General features: G+C 38.9%; 1 protein-coding gene across 1 annotated transcript in view; it reads left to right on the forward strand.

The window, feature by feature from the left end:
- PARD3B (par-3 family cell polarity regulator beta) overlaps window positions 1–17,444 on the forward strand; it is a 371,446-nt gene that overhangs the window by 223,138 nt on the left and 130,864 nt on the right. The window contains exons 17-18 of the mRNA XM_042874585.1: window positions 10,545–10,751; window positions 11,740–11,974. Coding sequence (XP_042730519.1) covers window positions 10,545–10,751; window positions 11,740–11,974 — 442 coding nt within the window. The remainder of the gene's footprint in view (window positions 1–10,544; window positions 10,752–11,739; window positions 11,975–17,444) is intronic.

Raw genomic sequence — 17,444 nt, forward strand, 5'->3', positions numbered from 1 at the left:
GGTTGGTTGATGATGAATATTAACTCCTGCTTTGCACATGAATGTAATTACTCCATCTCCATCAAGGTGTTTTCACTAGAGGTCAGGTCCTACTAAAATCAGCTGTCAGTCTCAAGCAAAGCCAAAGCTATTATTAAGGATATTATTAAGGAAATTAATGTTATCCAGTGTATTTTGGATGATTCCATCAATCTTGTCTAAAGAAAACATCAGCAGAGGAGGAAACCATTACTTAAGAAAATAAAAAAAAACCCAATGTACTCTCTAGAAAACAATCTTTAAAAATACTTAAGTATTTGTTAAAGCATTTGTTTTTCAACCCCATGCAACTAGAAAAAAAATGCAGTGAGAATTTGTCAAAATATAAAATTAAATTAACTGTGGAAGTCATTTACCTGGACTGCACTCATCACAGACACACACATAAGGAAAGAAATAACTTGGGGAAAATGCTGCAATGCGCTACTCCTGCAAGCTACAGTTTGAACAAGTGCTCTTGCCTCAGAGAGTTCACATGCTGATGTATTTAAAGCATGAGGTAGTATTTCAAGATAACCGATCATCTATAGTGAGGCACCTTTGTACTATTTGTACTTTTAAAGCTATTACTTCTTTCTACACCTTTGATTCCTTGAATAAACAAAAACAGCTTTTGAAAGAGTAAACAGGATCCATTTGACAGGAAAATAAGCACACTTGTTTCTTCTCACTCCTTCAGCAGGACTAAGGGGCAAAGGAAGATGTCCCCGTGGATTGCTAAAATAGCAAAGAGCTATTTTTAACCTATAAATCACTACTTTGAATCTAACTCTGGCTGAGCTTACTACCATCTGACATTTGTGCTATAACTTGTGCAAAATGTGTGAATGCTGTCTGATTCTTGTGGGCAAGTATATGTGATACCAGTGTATGGTGCCAGAGGCAGATAGCTGTCAAAGGCCAGATACTCAGCAGCCCTAGGCTGGCGCATAGTGGAAAACTGTTGATTTTCCCCAAAGGTTTTGGCTCCCAGAATTGGACCAGCTTGTTGAAAATGAGATGTCCTGTTCCAGTTGTGCAGTCCCTGTTAACGTGAGCACACTTAGCTTGTGATTCTGGATTAGGACTCTTAAAAGTTGCATTTGGGATCAGTTGTGTTGGATCCCATTCTAGGCATAGACTGTAATTCAGCATTTGTTTAGAGAATTGCACTGTAGTGACTTGCTTTGAAGGGTTTGAGCGTTGCATAGTCCCATAAAACACCTCCTGTGTAATAGATTTTGAAGCGTCTCTGATGGATCCAACTGCCAGGTAATTGAAGCAGATCAAGTTAAGGCCTAGTTCTACAGCTGATCCACTGCACTGTGTCAGTTTCTGATATTGCTGATCTAGACTCTGATTATTCAAGTACATCCCAATCTACTTGAAGTTTACTCTGGCTCATGCTATGCGAGTGCATGGAGTCATTAGGTGGAATCATGCATTTCCCAGTGCTATTCAGGCTTGACTTAGAGGAAGCCTTTATTTTTCTAGGACTAACCATCTTTGTTTTCTCTGAAAAATCAAATTGAAGCACAGTTTGATTGTGCTTCACTCATATCAAGTGATCATGATTGCAGTATCACTATGGCATATGATACCATTGCTGTTTACCACCCTGTTAGACCTTGGGAAATGTGATTTTTTTTTTTTTTTTTTTTTGCCATAACTTAGGATTGTATTTTTTACTAACTTCTCTAGGCACGTTCCTGCTGATTGATGAGGAATGTCAATGAGAAGAATTAGTCACCTTCCAGTTTCGTTTCACCCCACCTTTCTGCAGCTCAATACTGTATTATGTTTAAGACCATGCTCCATCAATTCTCCATGTGTTGGCCTAGTAAAAGGGAACACAGTACTGTTATTTGTGGACAGGGAAGAAATACAAATAAGTGCAGATAGAAGAATGTGAAGAAAAAGAAAATATTTATTTGCCATTACAGTTAGATTATATTCTAAGTTGTTCCACACAGTTTTATTTGCATTACTAGTTTTCTATTTAAGCACATCATAGTGATGCAAAACTGTGTATTGCAAAAATAATGAATGTAATTCAGTAATTAATAGAGTAACAACTTTAGGATACTAAAACTGGCTGATGAGGAAAGAAGACTTAGAAATCTGGGGAAGTTCCCCTTTCCATGGACATTACTTATGACTGGGTGCATATTTGCTGAATGCCTAAGAATTAAATGAGTTTTCAAAAAAATACAGATTTGAGAAACTAACATTATTTAATGCCTCATTCATGTTCTTGCCAATTTTTGTTTTGTTCTTTATAATGTTCTGTTATTAAAAGGACACATCATGATGTGCATACCTGACTGTTCTGAGGGAGCAGTAGTACCATACATCCCCTGACAAACGTGAGTTGTACAGAAGTAAATTGCATGGCCTAGGTGTCTGGGTTAACCAGGAAGCAGAAGTGATGTTCTGACTTTATTTCTAAGGATGGCTGGGATTGTAATCCAATTGTGAGCTGTGTCTGTTAAGCCCCCAGAAGACTGCCAGATGTCCTTGGGTACAAATCTGTGTCTTTGCACACTGCAGAACAGTTTAGCAAACTCCTTGGCTGCAGCTGCTTACAAGGAAAATTTCTTGCCAAATTTTCCATGATTTGGATATGATTTCTCCACAGATTCACTTTCATGGAAGAAAGCCCTGAGAACGTTTCTCATGTTTTAAGAGCAACAAAATGAGTGTTCTTAATACCGAAGTTTTAATTTTACTTATTTTTGTCTCTGCACACATGACCCTCTGCCCTCTTGAATTCCTTTTAGCACCGTACGTTGAATGTAATTTGAACGCATAGGCTGAGGAGTATGAATGAATGCTCCTGTCTGGAAAACAGCACGTTTCCCACTCAGTTATTCAGATATTGCAGGAGGTGTCTTCTTTGGGTTTGTATCCTTCCGGAAGCAATGCTTATCTCTGCAATGAGACCAAACAAAGACGTTTTATTACAGAAGACAGCTTGAAAATAATAGGTGCAGGTGAAGTGTGTGCAATGAAGTTAGGTGAAGCTCTCAATACCACAACTGTGGGTGCAGCTGTTAGGAAACTATAATAAAATACTGTTAGCAAACTTTGACGTATTCAAATAATCTTATTAGGAAATAAAAAGGAACTTTTGTTCAGGGCTCTTGTGGGAAACCTACGTAATCCTTTCAAATTTTGTGTGTCTGAGAGTTTGAGCCAGAGCTCAGAAACATTTCTCTTAGTCAGTGGTAGGATTGGCAACATTTTATATATTCCTGTTGAAGAGCTGGATTTTCACACAAACTTTTTTAAAACCGTTTCCAGATGAGATTTCTTACATTCATAAACAATGCAATTTCAACACTCTGTGTTTTCATGAAAGGCCCTTAGTGTGTGTGTGTGTGTGTGTGTGTGTAGATAGGCAGATTGCAGGTATATTCGTACATTTTGTGCAGGTAGTCCACAGGCAAATTCACAGTGTGTATAAATTTCTTAAATTGAAAATTAAACCTGCACAGGTTCTATTTAAAAATAATAATGAATGGGAGAAAATAGGTTTTCATAACTTTGGAAAAATCACAGAATCACAGGATGGCCAGGGTTGGAAGGGACCTCAAGGATCACGAATCTCCAACCCCCTGCCACATGCAGGGCCACCAACCTCCCCATTTAATACCAGACCAGGCTGCCCAGGGCCCCATCCAGCCTGGCCTTGAACACCTCCATAGATGGGGCATCCACAACCGTTCTGGGCAGCCTGTTCCAGCACCTCACCACTCCTAGTAAAGAGAAGAAATCAGTCTATGAACCGAACCAAACCAAATATAGGCTAGGAGTAGCAGATGTAAGTTCACTATTTCTTTTGATCCGCTTTATTTTAAAGTGTACTAAGAACTAAACTGTATTATTTTCTATGCTATTAGGACACGCTGATCGCCACAGTAGGTGATCCTGGTATAGATCAGGGTTTTTGAATAAGGGGTTATCTCTGAGAATGGCTCGCTTAGCCTGTATTTGCCTGAGACAGAAAGTCTGAGTCCTTGGAAGCTTTTGTAAATACATTTCAGAATCTTCCCAGACGGAGATGTTTGCTTGTTTGTAGCTGGCTAATCCACAAGTGGCTCCCTGATAAGGTTAATGCCCAGTTAATTGCTCCTAGCCTTGACATGCAGTTTAATTGCTACTTGGCCAGTATATGTTTATTGGTTGCTTTGTGCAGAATTCTAGCGTATGTAGTGATGCAAACCATGGACTGGTGGAGGGCAAACAAAATAAATACAGTATTTTATGTTCTTTTAATTCAGAGCCAAGTGGATTTGGATGAAGTGTTTATTTAGTTTGCTGGCTGCTTCAGATGCTGTGGCATATTGATTCCTTTTATTACTAGCAGCCATTTAACCTGACCTCTCTCAGATCCAGTATTTTAAAAGCCATAAATTTTAACTTCACTTAAGAGCAAGGACTGAAATGCTGTGAAAGCCTTTTTATTAGCAGAGCTTTGCCTTACTTCATGTACGTGTGTCACCCATGGCAACAATATTTAGAGCATCTTAAATTAGAGTGGCTGTTGGGCAGTTTCGTGGTGGTGGGGTTAGCAATAAAGAGATCTCATAAATATCTCAAGTATGTGGGATTCATTGATCAGTGTGGAGATGGGTGTACGAAAGAAATGCCTTTATCAGTAGCAAAAGGAATGTTCTTTCCAGGTTATTTTGCTAAAATCTAACTTCCTTTCCTACTCTTAATGTTCACAGATAAGGCAAAGCAAACAAACATAAGAGAAGTGCTTTGCGTAATTTATTTTTTAATTGCAAGTTAAATATGTTTAATTGAAATGTATTTTTCTGCATTGCCTCACTTTGGCTTTTCTTTTTCGTTAATAATCTTGTTTGTTGATGCAGCAGCCTAAATTAATCCCTGCCTGATGCTGAAAGCAGTCTGTAACGTGCAGCCTATGTGAGTGTTTGTAAAAATGTGCCCAGGCCAAAACTTGATGACAAAAATGATGTACCACATATTTTTTTCTTTCCCCCAGAAGGAAAATAAATGTGAATAAAATGATTGATATAAGAGGATTTGTTTCTGCATTCACATGCAAATAACGCACAAAGAGGCTTTGAATTAGCGGAGAAAACAAAAAATAACCTCTATGTGAACTTTTTACTTCCTTATAATTTGTTACTTCAGATTTAAATCAGTTCTACTTTTAAAAATCTGATTTCAGGCTGGATGACTAAGAGTGAATAATAATTCAGCAGGCTGTTTCAAAATAGGCTTAGGGTTACTGAAGCTGATAGATTGTAACCATGAATTTAAGGTAACTCTTGGATTCCCTTCCCTTGTTCAGCTACTGATGAAGTTTCCTCCTCTGTCCCTGAGGTCAAATTTAACATTCTAGATGTTAGCTTCATACCATTAAAAATGACTTTGTTTGAATAGTAGTGCAGGGACTCTCACTTCATGTTAAACTTTGGCCCAGGAACAAAAATGTTGTTTTAGCTTATGAGAAGTGTAATTTATATCAATTAATCTGAGAAAGTGTCACATTTCCCAATTGTTTAAAACAGGATTGAAATCTTTGACCTTATCAGAAGGTGGGTGTGGAAGAAGGAGTAAAGCAGTCACAAGGCACTAGAATCTTTATTACTTTGCAATTCCAGACTGATCAATTTACAAGGTGCCTGAAATCACAGGGGAATCGTATTTTCTAAAAACTGGACTTTTTCCTGTCTGCATTGCTTTTCCTGTACCTGCTTTCCCCCAGCAGGTTGTAACAGCTATATCTAAAATCAATTTGATATACATAAATATCCCTGAGGAGAAAGCTCCTATTTTGTAGGTCAGGAAGCTTAATTTATACTCAGGCCTATCCTGAGGGCGAGTATTGCCTTTTGCATGGGTAGGGAGAAGGCAGTAGCCTGCTGGAGGAGGAGGCCTTCCATGCCTAGGAAAACTATGAATGTAGAACTGTCCTGTGAAACAGAAAGTTATACAAGATGTTAAACTAGTCTAATAAACTACTTCAGCAGGTAACATTTAGCAACCTTTCCTGCAAAGACAGGCTTTGCTGTGTTTTATTTGGCTTTACCACATGTGCCATTTCTCTGAGAATACTTCTGCATGGTGTGACTTTTTCGTACTTTAGCAATGCTTTATGCTGTACATATTGTTTCTGAAATATTAACGTGTTTCTTTGCAGTGTCAGTGTTTCTTAGTGATAAGACCGTAGGAATCAGCAACACCAGCACACCTTGCTATGATGACAGTAGTCATGCATTTTCGTCTCTTGCCTAATGACTGCCTTATTCCAAGCATGTTCTCTACAGCTGCCTAAAGCTCAGCATACATTCAGGGCTCCAAATTGTGAACCACCATTATTCATAGTTGAAATTGCAGTTTGTGCAAATCTGAGCTAAGTTGCAATCATTATAGGTAGTAAAATAGATTGAAATATCTGTAAATCTGAAGCCTGTAGCTGGCTCTTTTTAATCAGAGGAACTTGTTAAATTTTCCCATGCTTTGATTTCTCTTTCTTAGATATTTCTGCCAGAAGTGAGGCTGTTCGGTGTTCAGCATTCCTGCTTCTAATTTGAAATGCTCAGTTTGGGGTATAAAGTGAGCAAAAACGGTACATGTTGTCTTTAATATATGAGAGCAAGATAGTGATTTTTCTCTTGCTTTTTTCAACCCTTCATAATATTTTTCTATGATACTTGAATAGTGTTGAAGACAAGGATACCATATGGTCTGAGGTTATTCTTCAGAAATACTCTCTTAAAGCTCCTTATTTGAAAATCATGAACTAAATGATGTAATGACTTTCAAATTCCTCCTTCCTATATCATTTTCTGCATTGAATCAGTTGACAATTGAGGAAATACCTGTATGTAGAAGTGTGAGAGGGAAAAAATCCTTTGCTGTTGTGTATACTGCCATAAAAAAATGAAACTCCATTAAAGAAAATGGTTCACAAAGAAATGAATGTGAGTTAATTTTAGTCACTGTATAACGTCGCAGCCCTATGGGAAAGAATGATGTCTGTCCACCTGTTTTCTGTTGTTTCTGTTTCCTATCTTGGTCTAATGTTTATCAAAACAGAAAACCATGTTTTTCACTTTGCACACCAATTTATTTAGGGCTGGATGTTCTTACTGGCAGTCTTTTGTATTTTGTGTCTTTGGACATATTTCCATTGGTTAACAGGGCTGGTTCGTTCGTTCTCATACCAATGGTATCCCTACAGCAGGGATTCATTTTGACTGTTTTGCCGCAGGGCTCCGTTGGTCAGCCTGATTGCTATATCATATGATTCTGTGCAACAGAAACCCTGCTTTTCCCTGCCTGAATAAGTACTTATGTGGTTATGGCTCCTCTTCCATTTCTCTCTGCAAACACGCCTTCGAGGTGGCTTGCCTTGCCCTCTACACTCTTGTTTCGCTTTGACTTTTGTGGCTTACATCTTGCTTTTGCTATGTTTCCTTCTGGACTATGAAAGAGAATGGAATGTGCATATGTGGGGAAAAAAGAGAAGTCTGGAAATACCTGAAAGTAATAATAACAGTAATAGTAATAAGAGGACAGAATGTAAAGTACATGATATTACATAAAGAGGAAAAACTTTGGTAACTGTGTTGATGTGGAAAAGAAAATGGTACTACATGTAATACTGCCTTTTAGTTAAAAGATGATTGCTTATGACTATAATCTTGGGATCAGCAGCTTGGTTTCAGGAGTTATCAGGCAGATAGTGACATCAGCTGTTGTTTTCTGAAGTTCAGAAGGCATTCATAAGATATTGCACCACTGGTAATGAAGTAGATGTTTTTTATCATGATGCTGTAGGAAACAGTAAAATGAGGTCTCAAAAATTTAAAATGCATAAAAAGAAACATTTCTACTCATAATGAGCAATTATGAGTAGAAATCACACACCATCTACAAACACCTTCTAAAGAGATTCCATTGTTGTTTTGTGAGGGTTTTTTTCAGTATTTTGTTTTTTACCAATGAGTAAAACTCATGTTTTCACGCTTAGAGCTGTCTTAAAGGTGTGCAGAAAAGGTCTCCAGAGAGGGACAGGGCAGGGAAATTTCTCTATCTGAGGGTCTGTTTGGTACTTGTTTGTTATGGAGTCTCTGGCATTTCTCAGTACTGCATCCAGTAATAAATGCTGCCTGTGAAAGCATGGGGACTGCCCTGCCTGCTTATGGAAACAACTCAGCTCCCATCTCTTTAGTTGCACACTAGTATGTAATTGCTTCAGCCTTACAATGAAAGGAAAAGGGAATGAAAGCCGACCAGGAAAATTAAAAAGTTCTCTCTGAAAACCCTAGTGGATGTGCCCGAGGAAACTCTGACTGAATGTTCGCCTTCTTAATAAAACTGCATTGGTCCTACTGTCATCAATAAGAAAAAATGCTGTCATTCTTCACCTGGATTCAGATGGTTCTTTATGGGGAGATTTTGATAGTAAGTGAGAAACTTTTGCAGTTGTTGCCAGCAAAATTTCAGACTAAATAATTACAGCTTTAGAAAAGGGTAACTAAATGCCTGATAGTAATTTGTTACTAAGGGGTCACAGTAAGCTTTTGAATAAATGAGGACACCTTTTAAATGGTAGAACACAGGAAGATTAGAGATGAAATTTCACTTTCTTTGCCAGTGAGAAATATGGTCAATCTTTGCCATTTTATTCTGTCTTTTAAGGTAGCTCGGTATTTTATGATGATCTTGGCCAATTAATTGTGTGTAAGACAATTCTATTTCTTCTAGGGGCATAAGAAAAAATGCAACTTTCCAAGACAGTTTTGTTCTGAATTTTGCAACCAAAGAGTACTCCATTTAATTATTTTTCCTAATTTTAATACCAAACTGGTAACAATACATGGAAGTTGCTGTAAGTCTGTAACTGTTCTCTTAAAAATATAAAAACCCAGGAAGTTGTTGCTAATTACTGCTAATATTAATTCCTTAAACGAGCCTTCTCAACTGGACAAAATGGCAAAGTAATGGCTGTTTGCACAGGAGGAAACACATTTTGCCAGTAACTGCTCAGTGTCCCATGCAGCTGTCTAAGAGTCGTGTGTGACACAGGGCCTGTTCTCTGTGACTGGCTGCACTAGTCTTCTAGTCTGAGTAATTGGCTCTGCTCTGCAGGAGACAGACTCTAGCTGGCATTTAACCCCAGACTTTTACCAAGGCACGCAGCTGAGGACTCTAATTTAACATAGCACTGCTTGTCCTGGGATGTGTGAATAAACACCCTTGCGCTGGCTTTGGACACGGCCATTTCAGGTACCTGGGCGCTGCCGCAGCCTCGAGACAAGCACTGGCTGCAAGATCTCCCGAGGCAGTGGGTGCTGACAGATCCTTGGGCACTGCTGCCCATCGCAGCCACAGCACTGTGTGCTTCTGGACGTGGGGCTGTGGCCTTGCAGGTGCTGCGGATGCCTGCCGCCATCCCACAGCAGATAGCAGTCCTCAGGCTTCAAGGTGGGGCTCTGGGGCTGCCATCAGTGTAGGCCCAGCCAGGCTGAGGGCTGCACCTGCCTAGGGCCGCAGCAGCAGGCCACCCATCAGAGCTGTTTTCTGCCTGAAAAACAAGGAAGTGTTTCCTCTGCTGATCAGAGTGTCTTTCACTTTGCTGCTTTTTACAGTGATTACGCTTCTCTTGTCTGTTTTTGCTCATTCTGAGGCTGAGATGGGCACTACAGTGCCTCTTCCTGATGCACGCTTTTGTAGTGATTTTAAGCACCGCTGTGTTGTATGCAAGTCACTGTTCTAACTCCATTTTAGCTCTCGCTAATTTGGCAATAATGGTAGTCTCCAGAATGGCAATTAGTGAACAAAAGAAGGCTGCACTGTGACCTAGAAACCAGGCTTTCCTTAAACTTGTTTTCTCTTTTTTCTTTCTTTTTTCAGCTACGTTTCAGTCTGCAGGGAATGGAAGCATAAGTTGCCTTACGTAGACACTACTGATGATTCTCTATTTTCCATTTAGGAACTCATCACAATGTCTTAGTTCAGAAATACCTGTGCTCTAGGGTTGCTAAACTGATCACGTAGTATTAACATACCATTCTTTCTTGTGATTTTCAAATCTCTTCAGGTGCGTCAGGATATGGACATACACGTGAAAGTCTTCTGTTCTTATATTGTCCTATTGCTTGTGTTAGTATCTGTGTAAAAAGTTGAAATCTAAAGTACTTTGTACTCTCAAAGACAAGGCATTTTGCAAGGCAAGGTCTGTTTCTCAGGATGAGGAAATAACCCCATCCTTAGCATTGGTGCAGACTTGGAAGTAACAAAGAGAGCTTGCTATTGCCCATCACTGTTGTCAGGTCTATAAATCACATGCCATTCCCTCCAAGTCTGAATGAGGATCTCTTCAGAACTAGCTTTAACTTGATGTTATTTTTAGAACAAATTACATTGATTGCATACTGTTTCAAAGGCCTCAACTAATAAAGTACACAATTAAATATACCCATTTAATAATTTTAATTTCACTGTGTGGTTTTATGTGTAAAAACTTAACTATTTTCCAGATACTTCTGGCAAGGATTTTGGTCCTACCCTGGGATTGAAGAAGTCCAGTTCTCTTGAGAGTCTTCAGACTGCTGTAGCTGAAGTTAGGAAGAATGAACTCCCTTTTCACAGACCCAGGCCCCATGTCGTCCGTGGTCGGGGGTGTAATGAGAGTTTCCGAGCTGCCATTGACAAGTCTTATGATGGACCTGAGGATGTAGAAGAGGGTATGTTGCCAATGGTGCTGTTTCAGGGAACCACCTTCATTTAGTATTGCTGAGGGCTAACTTAGTACAATACATAAGCAAGTGATTTAGTCAAATTGAATTTGATCAAATTTAAAAAGCTGCTTATGTCTTGCTGAATGCGAGCTGTCTTTGTAGTACCCCATACAACCTTGACTAGGTTTAGTGTAAAGTCTTCACTGATCTCCTCTGGGGCAGGGGTGCGGTGGAGGATTTAGAATTAGAACTCAATCCTTAAATAATTATGTTTTTCAACTTTAAGAAGCAGCTGCCTTCTTCAGATTACACTAAAAATTATCTTGCTTATTTTACGGAGCTGTCTACAATTCCCCTTCAACTAGGAAATTCATTCCCTGGTATAGGCAAGGCAGTGTGTTGATAGCACCCTGCTGCTCATTCATTCTGTCACCATGCTCTTAAAGACCCCATTTTGGAAATAATGTCTCCTTTATCACGAAGCATAAAACTGTGCTTGGATCCTGAGCCCCCAAACAGAAACAACACAGGTCTTCTTCAGTCAGGCAGAACGGTTTGTCTATTTCTTCTTCAGCTATATTAAAGTGGGAAGATTCCAAAGAGTGAATGAGATCATATTTTTACTGGGTTGGTTTTATTCAGTTACTACAGTCTCTAGTTGAAGCAAGAACACGATGAAATGTTTGCAACTTGGCATATCAGTTTTCTTGAGCTGGTGGATAAGCCAGATTTCAAGCAGTGTACTGTTTTACCACGTCAGGTTTTCTTGTCAGGATTAATACTCAATAACAAGTCACTATAATTATTCTGTATTTAATTTACAGTAGAACTTTGCTTGAATTCACTAGATATGTTTAGTCTGCTTTTTACATTATTCAATTAAATAAGTATGTTTTGTGAGTCATTTGAGCACCTTCTATACACCTGTGCTGTATTTCATGTGTTTGCATTTTGGTGGCCCCTTACTTATCCCCATTATTTCTTTCTTCTGCAGATGGTTTCTCTGATAAGAGCTCTCACTCAGGTCAAGAAGCTCAGAACATGGAATCTGTCCCTCCAGGGAACCCTGAAACAGAAGATGTTGAAACCAAAGTGAAAAAAGACAAAAAAAATAGAGAGAAAGAGAAGAAAAAAGAAAAGGGCAAAACTAAAATCAAAGAGAAGAAAAGGAAAGAAGAAAATGAAGATCCAGAAAAGAAAAAGAAGAAAGGCTTTGGTGTCATGTTGAGGTATGTCATTTTAAAAAGCAAAACAGCCAGCCATGCTCATTATGACATGTGAAACAAATGGTGCTCTCATAAAGTAGTGGAAAAATTATTTCATTTGGACTCAAAATAATGTTTATGTTATTTAAAAAGAAAGCAGTTTATACTTTTACACCAAACTTGTGGCTGAGGCAGATGACATTTGGCAGACAAAATGTCTTTTTGTGCCTTTGAAATTCATTCCCATATGCCAGAAAAAAAAAATAATCAAGGTTTCAGGCTTAAAACAAGCATGTGTGTGGGGCGTAGGTTTTGTGGGGAATATTTCTGAGTCACATGTGACCCACTCCCATATTCAGACATTTGCCTCCTCTTCCCTTGCTTGTCTGCTTTCTTCACAGGCGTTGGGAGAGAGCAGAATTGCTTGTGCTACAATAAACACATGTGACATTTGCTGCTACTGGAAACTACTAGCTATGATAAAATCTTTACTTCACAGCTTCAACCATTGTCTGCAGTGGCCCAGAGATTGTTATCCTCCCTTTTTGACACACAATTGTTTGGATTTCCTCCAAACAGTTTTGGCTTTTGATTGGTTTCATGTCTCTGATCAGAGACTAGACAAAACTCATCTCAACATTTCCTTATTGCTGCTGTAGACTTTGGTGACATAGTCACTCTGCTTGCTGTCACCACTGCCTCTGGTACCTGTTCAGTCTGTTGAGTAGAAAAGCATTTAATTTAAGTGATATTTACAGTTAATATGCATATGAATGAAATTTAATTGTCTCCTATATTAAGAGGTTATTTGACTATATGATCATGTGGTTACCTCTGACAAAAATACTGTTAGCTTTAGGACACTGGGCTGATAATTGGGCTCGATGATCTTAAAGGTCTTTTCCATCCCAGCTGACTCTAGAACTGACATTTCCTATCATGCTCTATTTTAGACAAGCCAGGTAAACACAGAAGCCGCAACTGTTGTGTAGTTAAAGATGTATTTAATTTGTAATTAAGAAATTGTTGTGTGGCATCATTCAGTCTGCACTGATGTTCATTAGGACACTGCTACGTAAGCTCGCATTGCAACTCTCTGTTGATATGTCTCTGGAGCTGAATGGTTTGTGTTACACTGACATGAAAACTTTTAGCTGTCTTGCTTCCATATATCATCAAAAGGAATCCATAAATTGGGGAGATATTTTCAAAAATATACAGGCATCGTTATGTGCCAAACTTGTATGATTTCAGTAGTTGTTAATGTAAGTAAGATGAAGGTACAGTCTGCATTCAAATGGGGCTCTTTAGTAATGCTGGAGAGGCACATACACCTGTGCATTGCACGTGCATTTGTGTTCATACTGCTTAAAGAAATGGGGCTTAACATGGAACTGCAGTCAAAACACTGAATAATAATTAGGAGAGTGACTTCAGCAGCTCTTTTTGTATGTGTTTAGCTTTATGTCTGTTTCCATTCATTTTAACTGTTTGGAGTGGATGGGACTGTGAGAAGAGGAGAGGTCTGACAAAAACAGAAATGTTCTGGTTTGTGTATTGCTAGGAGAATTGATTAAATTTGGAGTGCAAGGTCTATCTTTTGGAAGCATAATGCTTGACCCAGAAAGAGCAGGGGGTGACATCAGAATCCAAGGCAAGTGACTGCAGTTGACAAAAAATTCGATAACAATCAATATGCAAAGTTGAGAACAATAGGTTACCATTCTCAGTGATTCACTTTTTCAGATTGTATTTCACATTCTGGTTGTACACAATCTTTACACATCTGTTCCTTTCATATGCGTGTTTTTTATTCCATTTGTCTTCCCAGCCAACAGTGATGGTTGTTCATATTTATTTATGTGTATGGCAACACAAATGCGAATTTCTGTCCCACACCACTGAAAATCTGTACAGGGTCACAGAGATGGTGGGAAGGTGTTATAGAAGAGCTTCTAAGAGCTTTGTGAGAGCAAACAGCTTGGCTAGCATGCTTTTGGAGGTTCTTTGGCCTTGTGAGTGTTTCATCCCAGAATTTACAAAATTGTTTTTCAAAACAAATTTCCTTCATGAGAAAATGGGAGACCTAGGGGACCCCCAGCCATGTCAAAAGTGAAAGAAGGGAAATGACCTGTAAAGATGGAACAAAGGCAAACAGCATGGCTTTGCAAAAGAATTGGAGGGACCACATGAGCTCAAGAAGAACAAAACCAGACTGGTATTTTTTCAGGGAAAAACTGCTGCTGGTGTTGTGAAAAACAAAAACAGTGAATTTGAATACTTTTTTAAAGGAAAGAATGGGAAAAAAAAATCAGTGAAAGGCTTGAACACTGAATAAATGCTAGATTCAAGAGGTATTTTTGACACTAGAGTTTTGCACTGCTGTGAAGAGTGAGGAGACTGTCAGGCGGACTAGAGATGAGACTTTGCAGTAAGAAGGCTTAAATGATCAAGTATTTTAGCAGCACGGATGGAAAGAAACAGCCAGACTTTTTTATGACACAGTAGAGATGAAACTGGCATGTTTTATTGGTAGAACATCTGCAGAAGGAAAAAAGAGGAGCTGTGTATGACAAAGTTGTGAGCTTCTGCAGCAGGCAAGGTGACTACTAATTCTTGGTGGTTTTAAGAGAAAAGTAGAAAGAAGGATTTAGAAACAGATAGAAGCTCAGTTTTTGACATGCTGAGTTTAAATTGGAAAGGAAGCCTGCCATAGGAAGCACTGGAGGTGTAAACACCATAAGGGAGCAGAAAGCTGGGTGGAGAAGGAAATCTGTGGCGTGCCTGCCGCAGATGTGGTGGTAGTTGTTTTGTGGTTCCACAAGTGGGACACTTCTCCAAAGTGAGGGATAGGGAGTGCAGCCCCTGCTGGGCTGCCAGGAGAAAATGGGCTCATAAAGCTGGTGGCAGAGGTGTGACAAGGATTTATCTACCTGGGACAGTGCAATGCCATGAACTTTTAGTCTATTCTAATGACTGCAGTCATTTGATCATGATGAGAACCACACTGATACGTTCATATTTCTCATTTTTTCTGGGCTGCTTTGTTCAGAGCTATTTCTTCTCTGCTTGCAGAATTGGGTTGAGGTAAGTCAGGAAGGATCATCTGTGGTGAAAGCTCCCTGGCCAGAAAAGCAATGAAAATGTTTGAGCTTTCACCAGAAAGCTCAGTGCTAATGAAGGCACACTGTACTGTCTGCAGAATGGCTAGGAGTCAGATGGGAAAGAGAACTGGAGTCTGATGTAGCTGCTAGAAACATCCCACTTGTCTGTGACAGAGGATTTGTATTATACTATGGTCATGTTTACATCTATACGAAGTTTTATCTTGATGATATATCCCTGTGAATTGGCCTTTTTCTGCCTTTAATCAATAGCAAAGCATATCAAGATACTAAGACAAACCCAAGTATTTATCTGTAGTATAAGAAGGGCCTTTAGTCTTTTGTAGCTGAGATTTTTGAACATATTGGAATTGCTTCTGCATTGGGTTTTTGCTTCTTTTTTTCCCTTTTCATTTTTTTTTTTAAATTTAACAACAGAAAATAGCAAAGCTGTTAGCAGTTGCTAACAGATTTCACTTAGTGCCTCATCTGTTGCTCAGCTGCTGTTTACTTGTAGTTCCTGGTCTTTTTTTTTTTTTTTTTTAACACATTTAAAAAAAAAAAAAGATTGCTTTCCTGCTAAGCTTTTCCTGGATTGAAGCTTTATTTAGGTGACTGTGATTCAGGGAGACCATCAGGAAATCATGCTTTTATTTTTGTAATCCTTGTTTTTTTTAACAAATGTTCTGTTTTATCCAGTATGAACTGGAGCTCCTGGCTGCCACGTGTTAATGACTGCTGCACCTGGAGCATGGTTAATATACTAGAAATTCAAAATGTAGATGACACTGGTTCTTACTGGTTAGTAAAGTCTCTATAATCCAAAGCACTATCTTACAGTGGTGCAGGCTGTGCAGTGGTTGTGGGTTATTTGTTTGGTCCTGATGCGTATATTGCTTGCTTGCCTTAGGATCAAATCTGCATGTGTACTGGTCAGAGAACAACAGAAGCTGATTTGATTAATTGTTTGTAAGTAACATCATTTAAACAAGCGTTACTTTACTTGTTGGTATTTTCTGGCACACTGCACCATCGTAGCTTACTAAATAGCACAACGCCAGACAACAGACGGCAAAGTGAATTGACAGTACTATCATTACTGGAGCTGTAACTAAATCTATACTGCAGTCTCAGAGAAAAGTCACTCTTTAGCATCCATGCTAAACTTGAAACGGATGCGGATGCATCACAGGAGCAAGGTTGCACAGTAAGTAACCTGTTACATTCTTGGTTCATCCCTATCTTTTCATCAAGGTGACTGATTCTCTTGGCATGCTAAGCCTTGAGGAGACTGCTGTACCTCAGATGAGCTTCCCTGTACTTCTTTGTGAACGTGTGTTGTATTTTCATGAACAACAATCTAGGAAAAGAGGGGTTTGGGGCCTTTGAATAAAGGAAGTGTGTAGTGTCACTGGTTTAGAGAGCCTTGTGAGGTGGCTCTGTACGTTGTCTGGAAGGATTCATTAATCCTTTTGTGCAGGGTGGTAGAAGCCCCTGATGCTGAGTGCTACCACAAAGTGAATCTAGCCAAGAAGTTAATCTTAAAAGAAAAACTGAAAGAAAAGTTATTTGTATTCCTTAGTTTGTTTGCTTGGTGAGCACTAGATTTTAAATTTGTGATCTCCAGTTACTGCCTTGCTTTGAAATCCTGTGGTGGGCTTTGAGTTGCTTTCTAAATTAAATTGGAGAAAGACCGAACCTTGAAATCACCAGGGGAATGTGACCTGTGCTGTGCATTGCGTTGCTGCTCCATATCCTAATCCCATTGCAGTTGTTACAGTCCCGGCATATAATAAACATAAGTCTATGGCTCTCTTACTGCCTTTTCCAGATAGGGGATATAAAAAATTCTGGGTAGCTCTTTCAGCTTTATGGGTATAAAGTTAAGTTAGCTAATGGACTGCAGCCACACCAGTGACATTTTAATAGTTCTCTCCCCACAGGCAGAAACCAGTCAGTTTTTTGTGATTAAAAAAAATCTATGAACAGATGTGTAATTGGTGACTCAAAATAAAGAGTTTTGTCAAACTGGAGTGCACTTGAAGAACACCCTCGTAATTTCTATTTCTACACTAGACTCAGTAAACAAAAACCACAATATTTAAATTAAGGCATTTGACACCTTAACTTTGGTGGTTCACTAATGGACATTTTCAAAACTTGTATAGGTGAGATGTCTGTCCATCACAAATAATGCACATCAACTATAGCTTGCATATTTGTGCACATATACGTGTACATGCACGTGAAGAATGCAGAAATAAATGTGCATTTCAGTTGCATTTTGTTTTTTTCTTCTTTAGACATAGTACGTTTTCTCATGTTATAGTTCATCTTAAATTATTTACTTTCCATTTTACAGTATGAGCCATGAATATTTTATTTTTTGT

The sequence above is a fragment of the Lagopus leucura genome, unplaced genomic scaffold, assembly GCF_019238085.1.
Source record: "Lagopus leucura isolate 7727_CA_CO unplaced genomic scaffold, USGS_WTPT01 Super-Scaffold_100012, whole genome shotgun sequence".
NCBI lineage: Eukaryota > Metazoa > Chordata > Aves > Galliformes > Phasianidae > Lagopus > Lagopus leucura.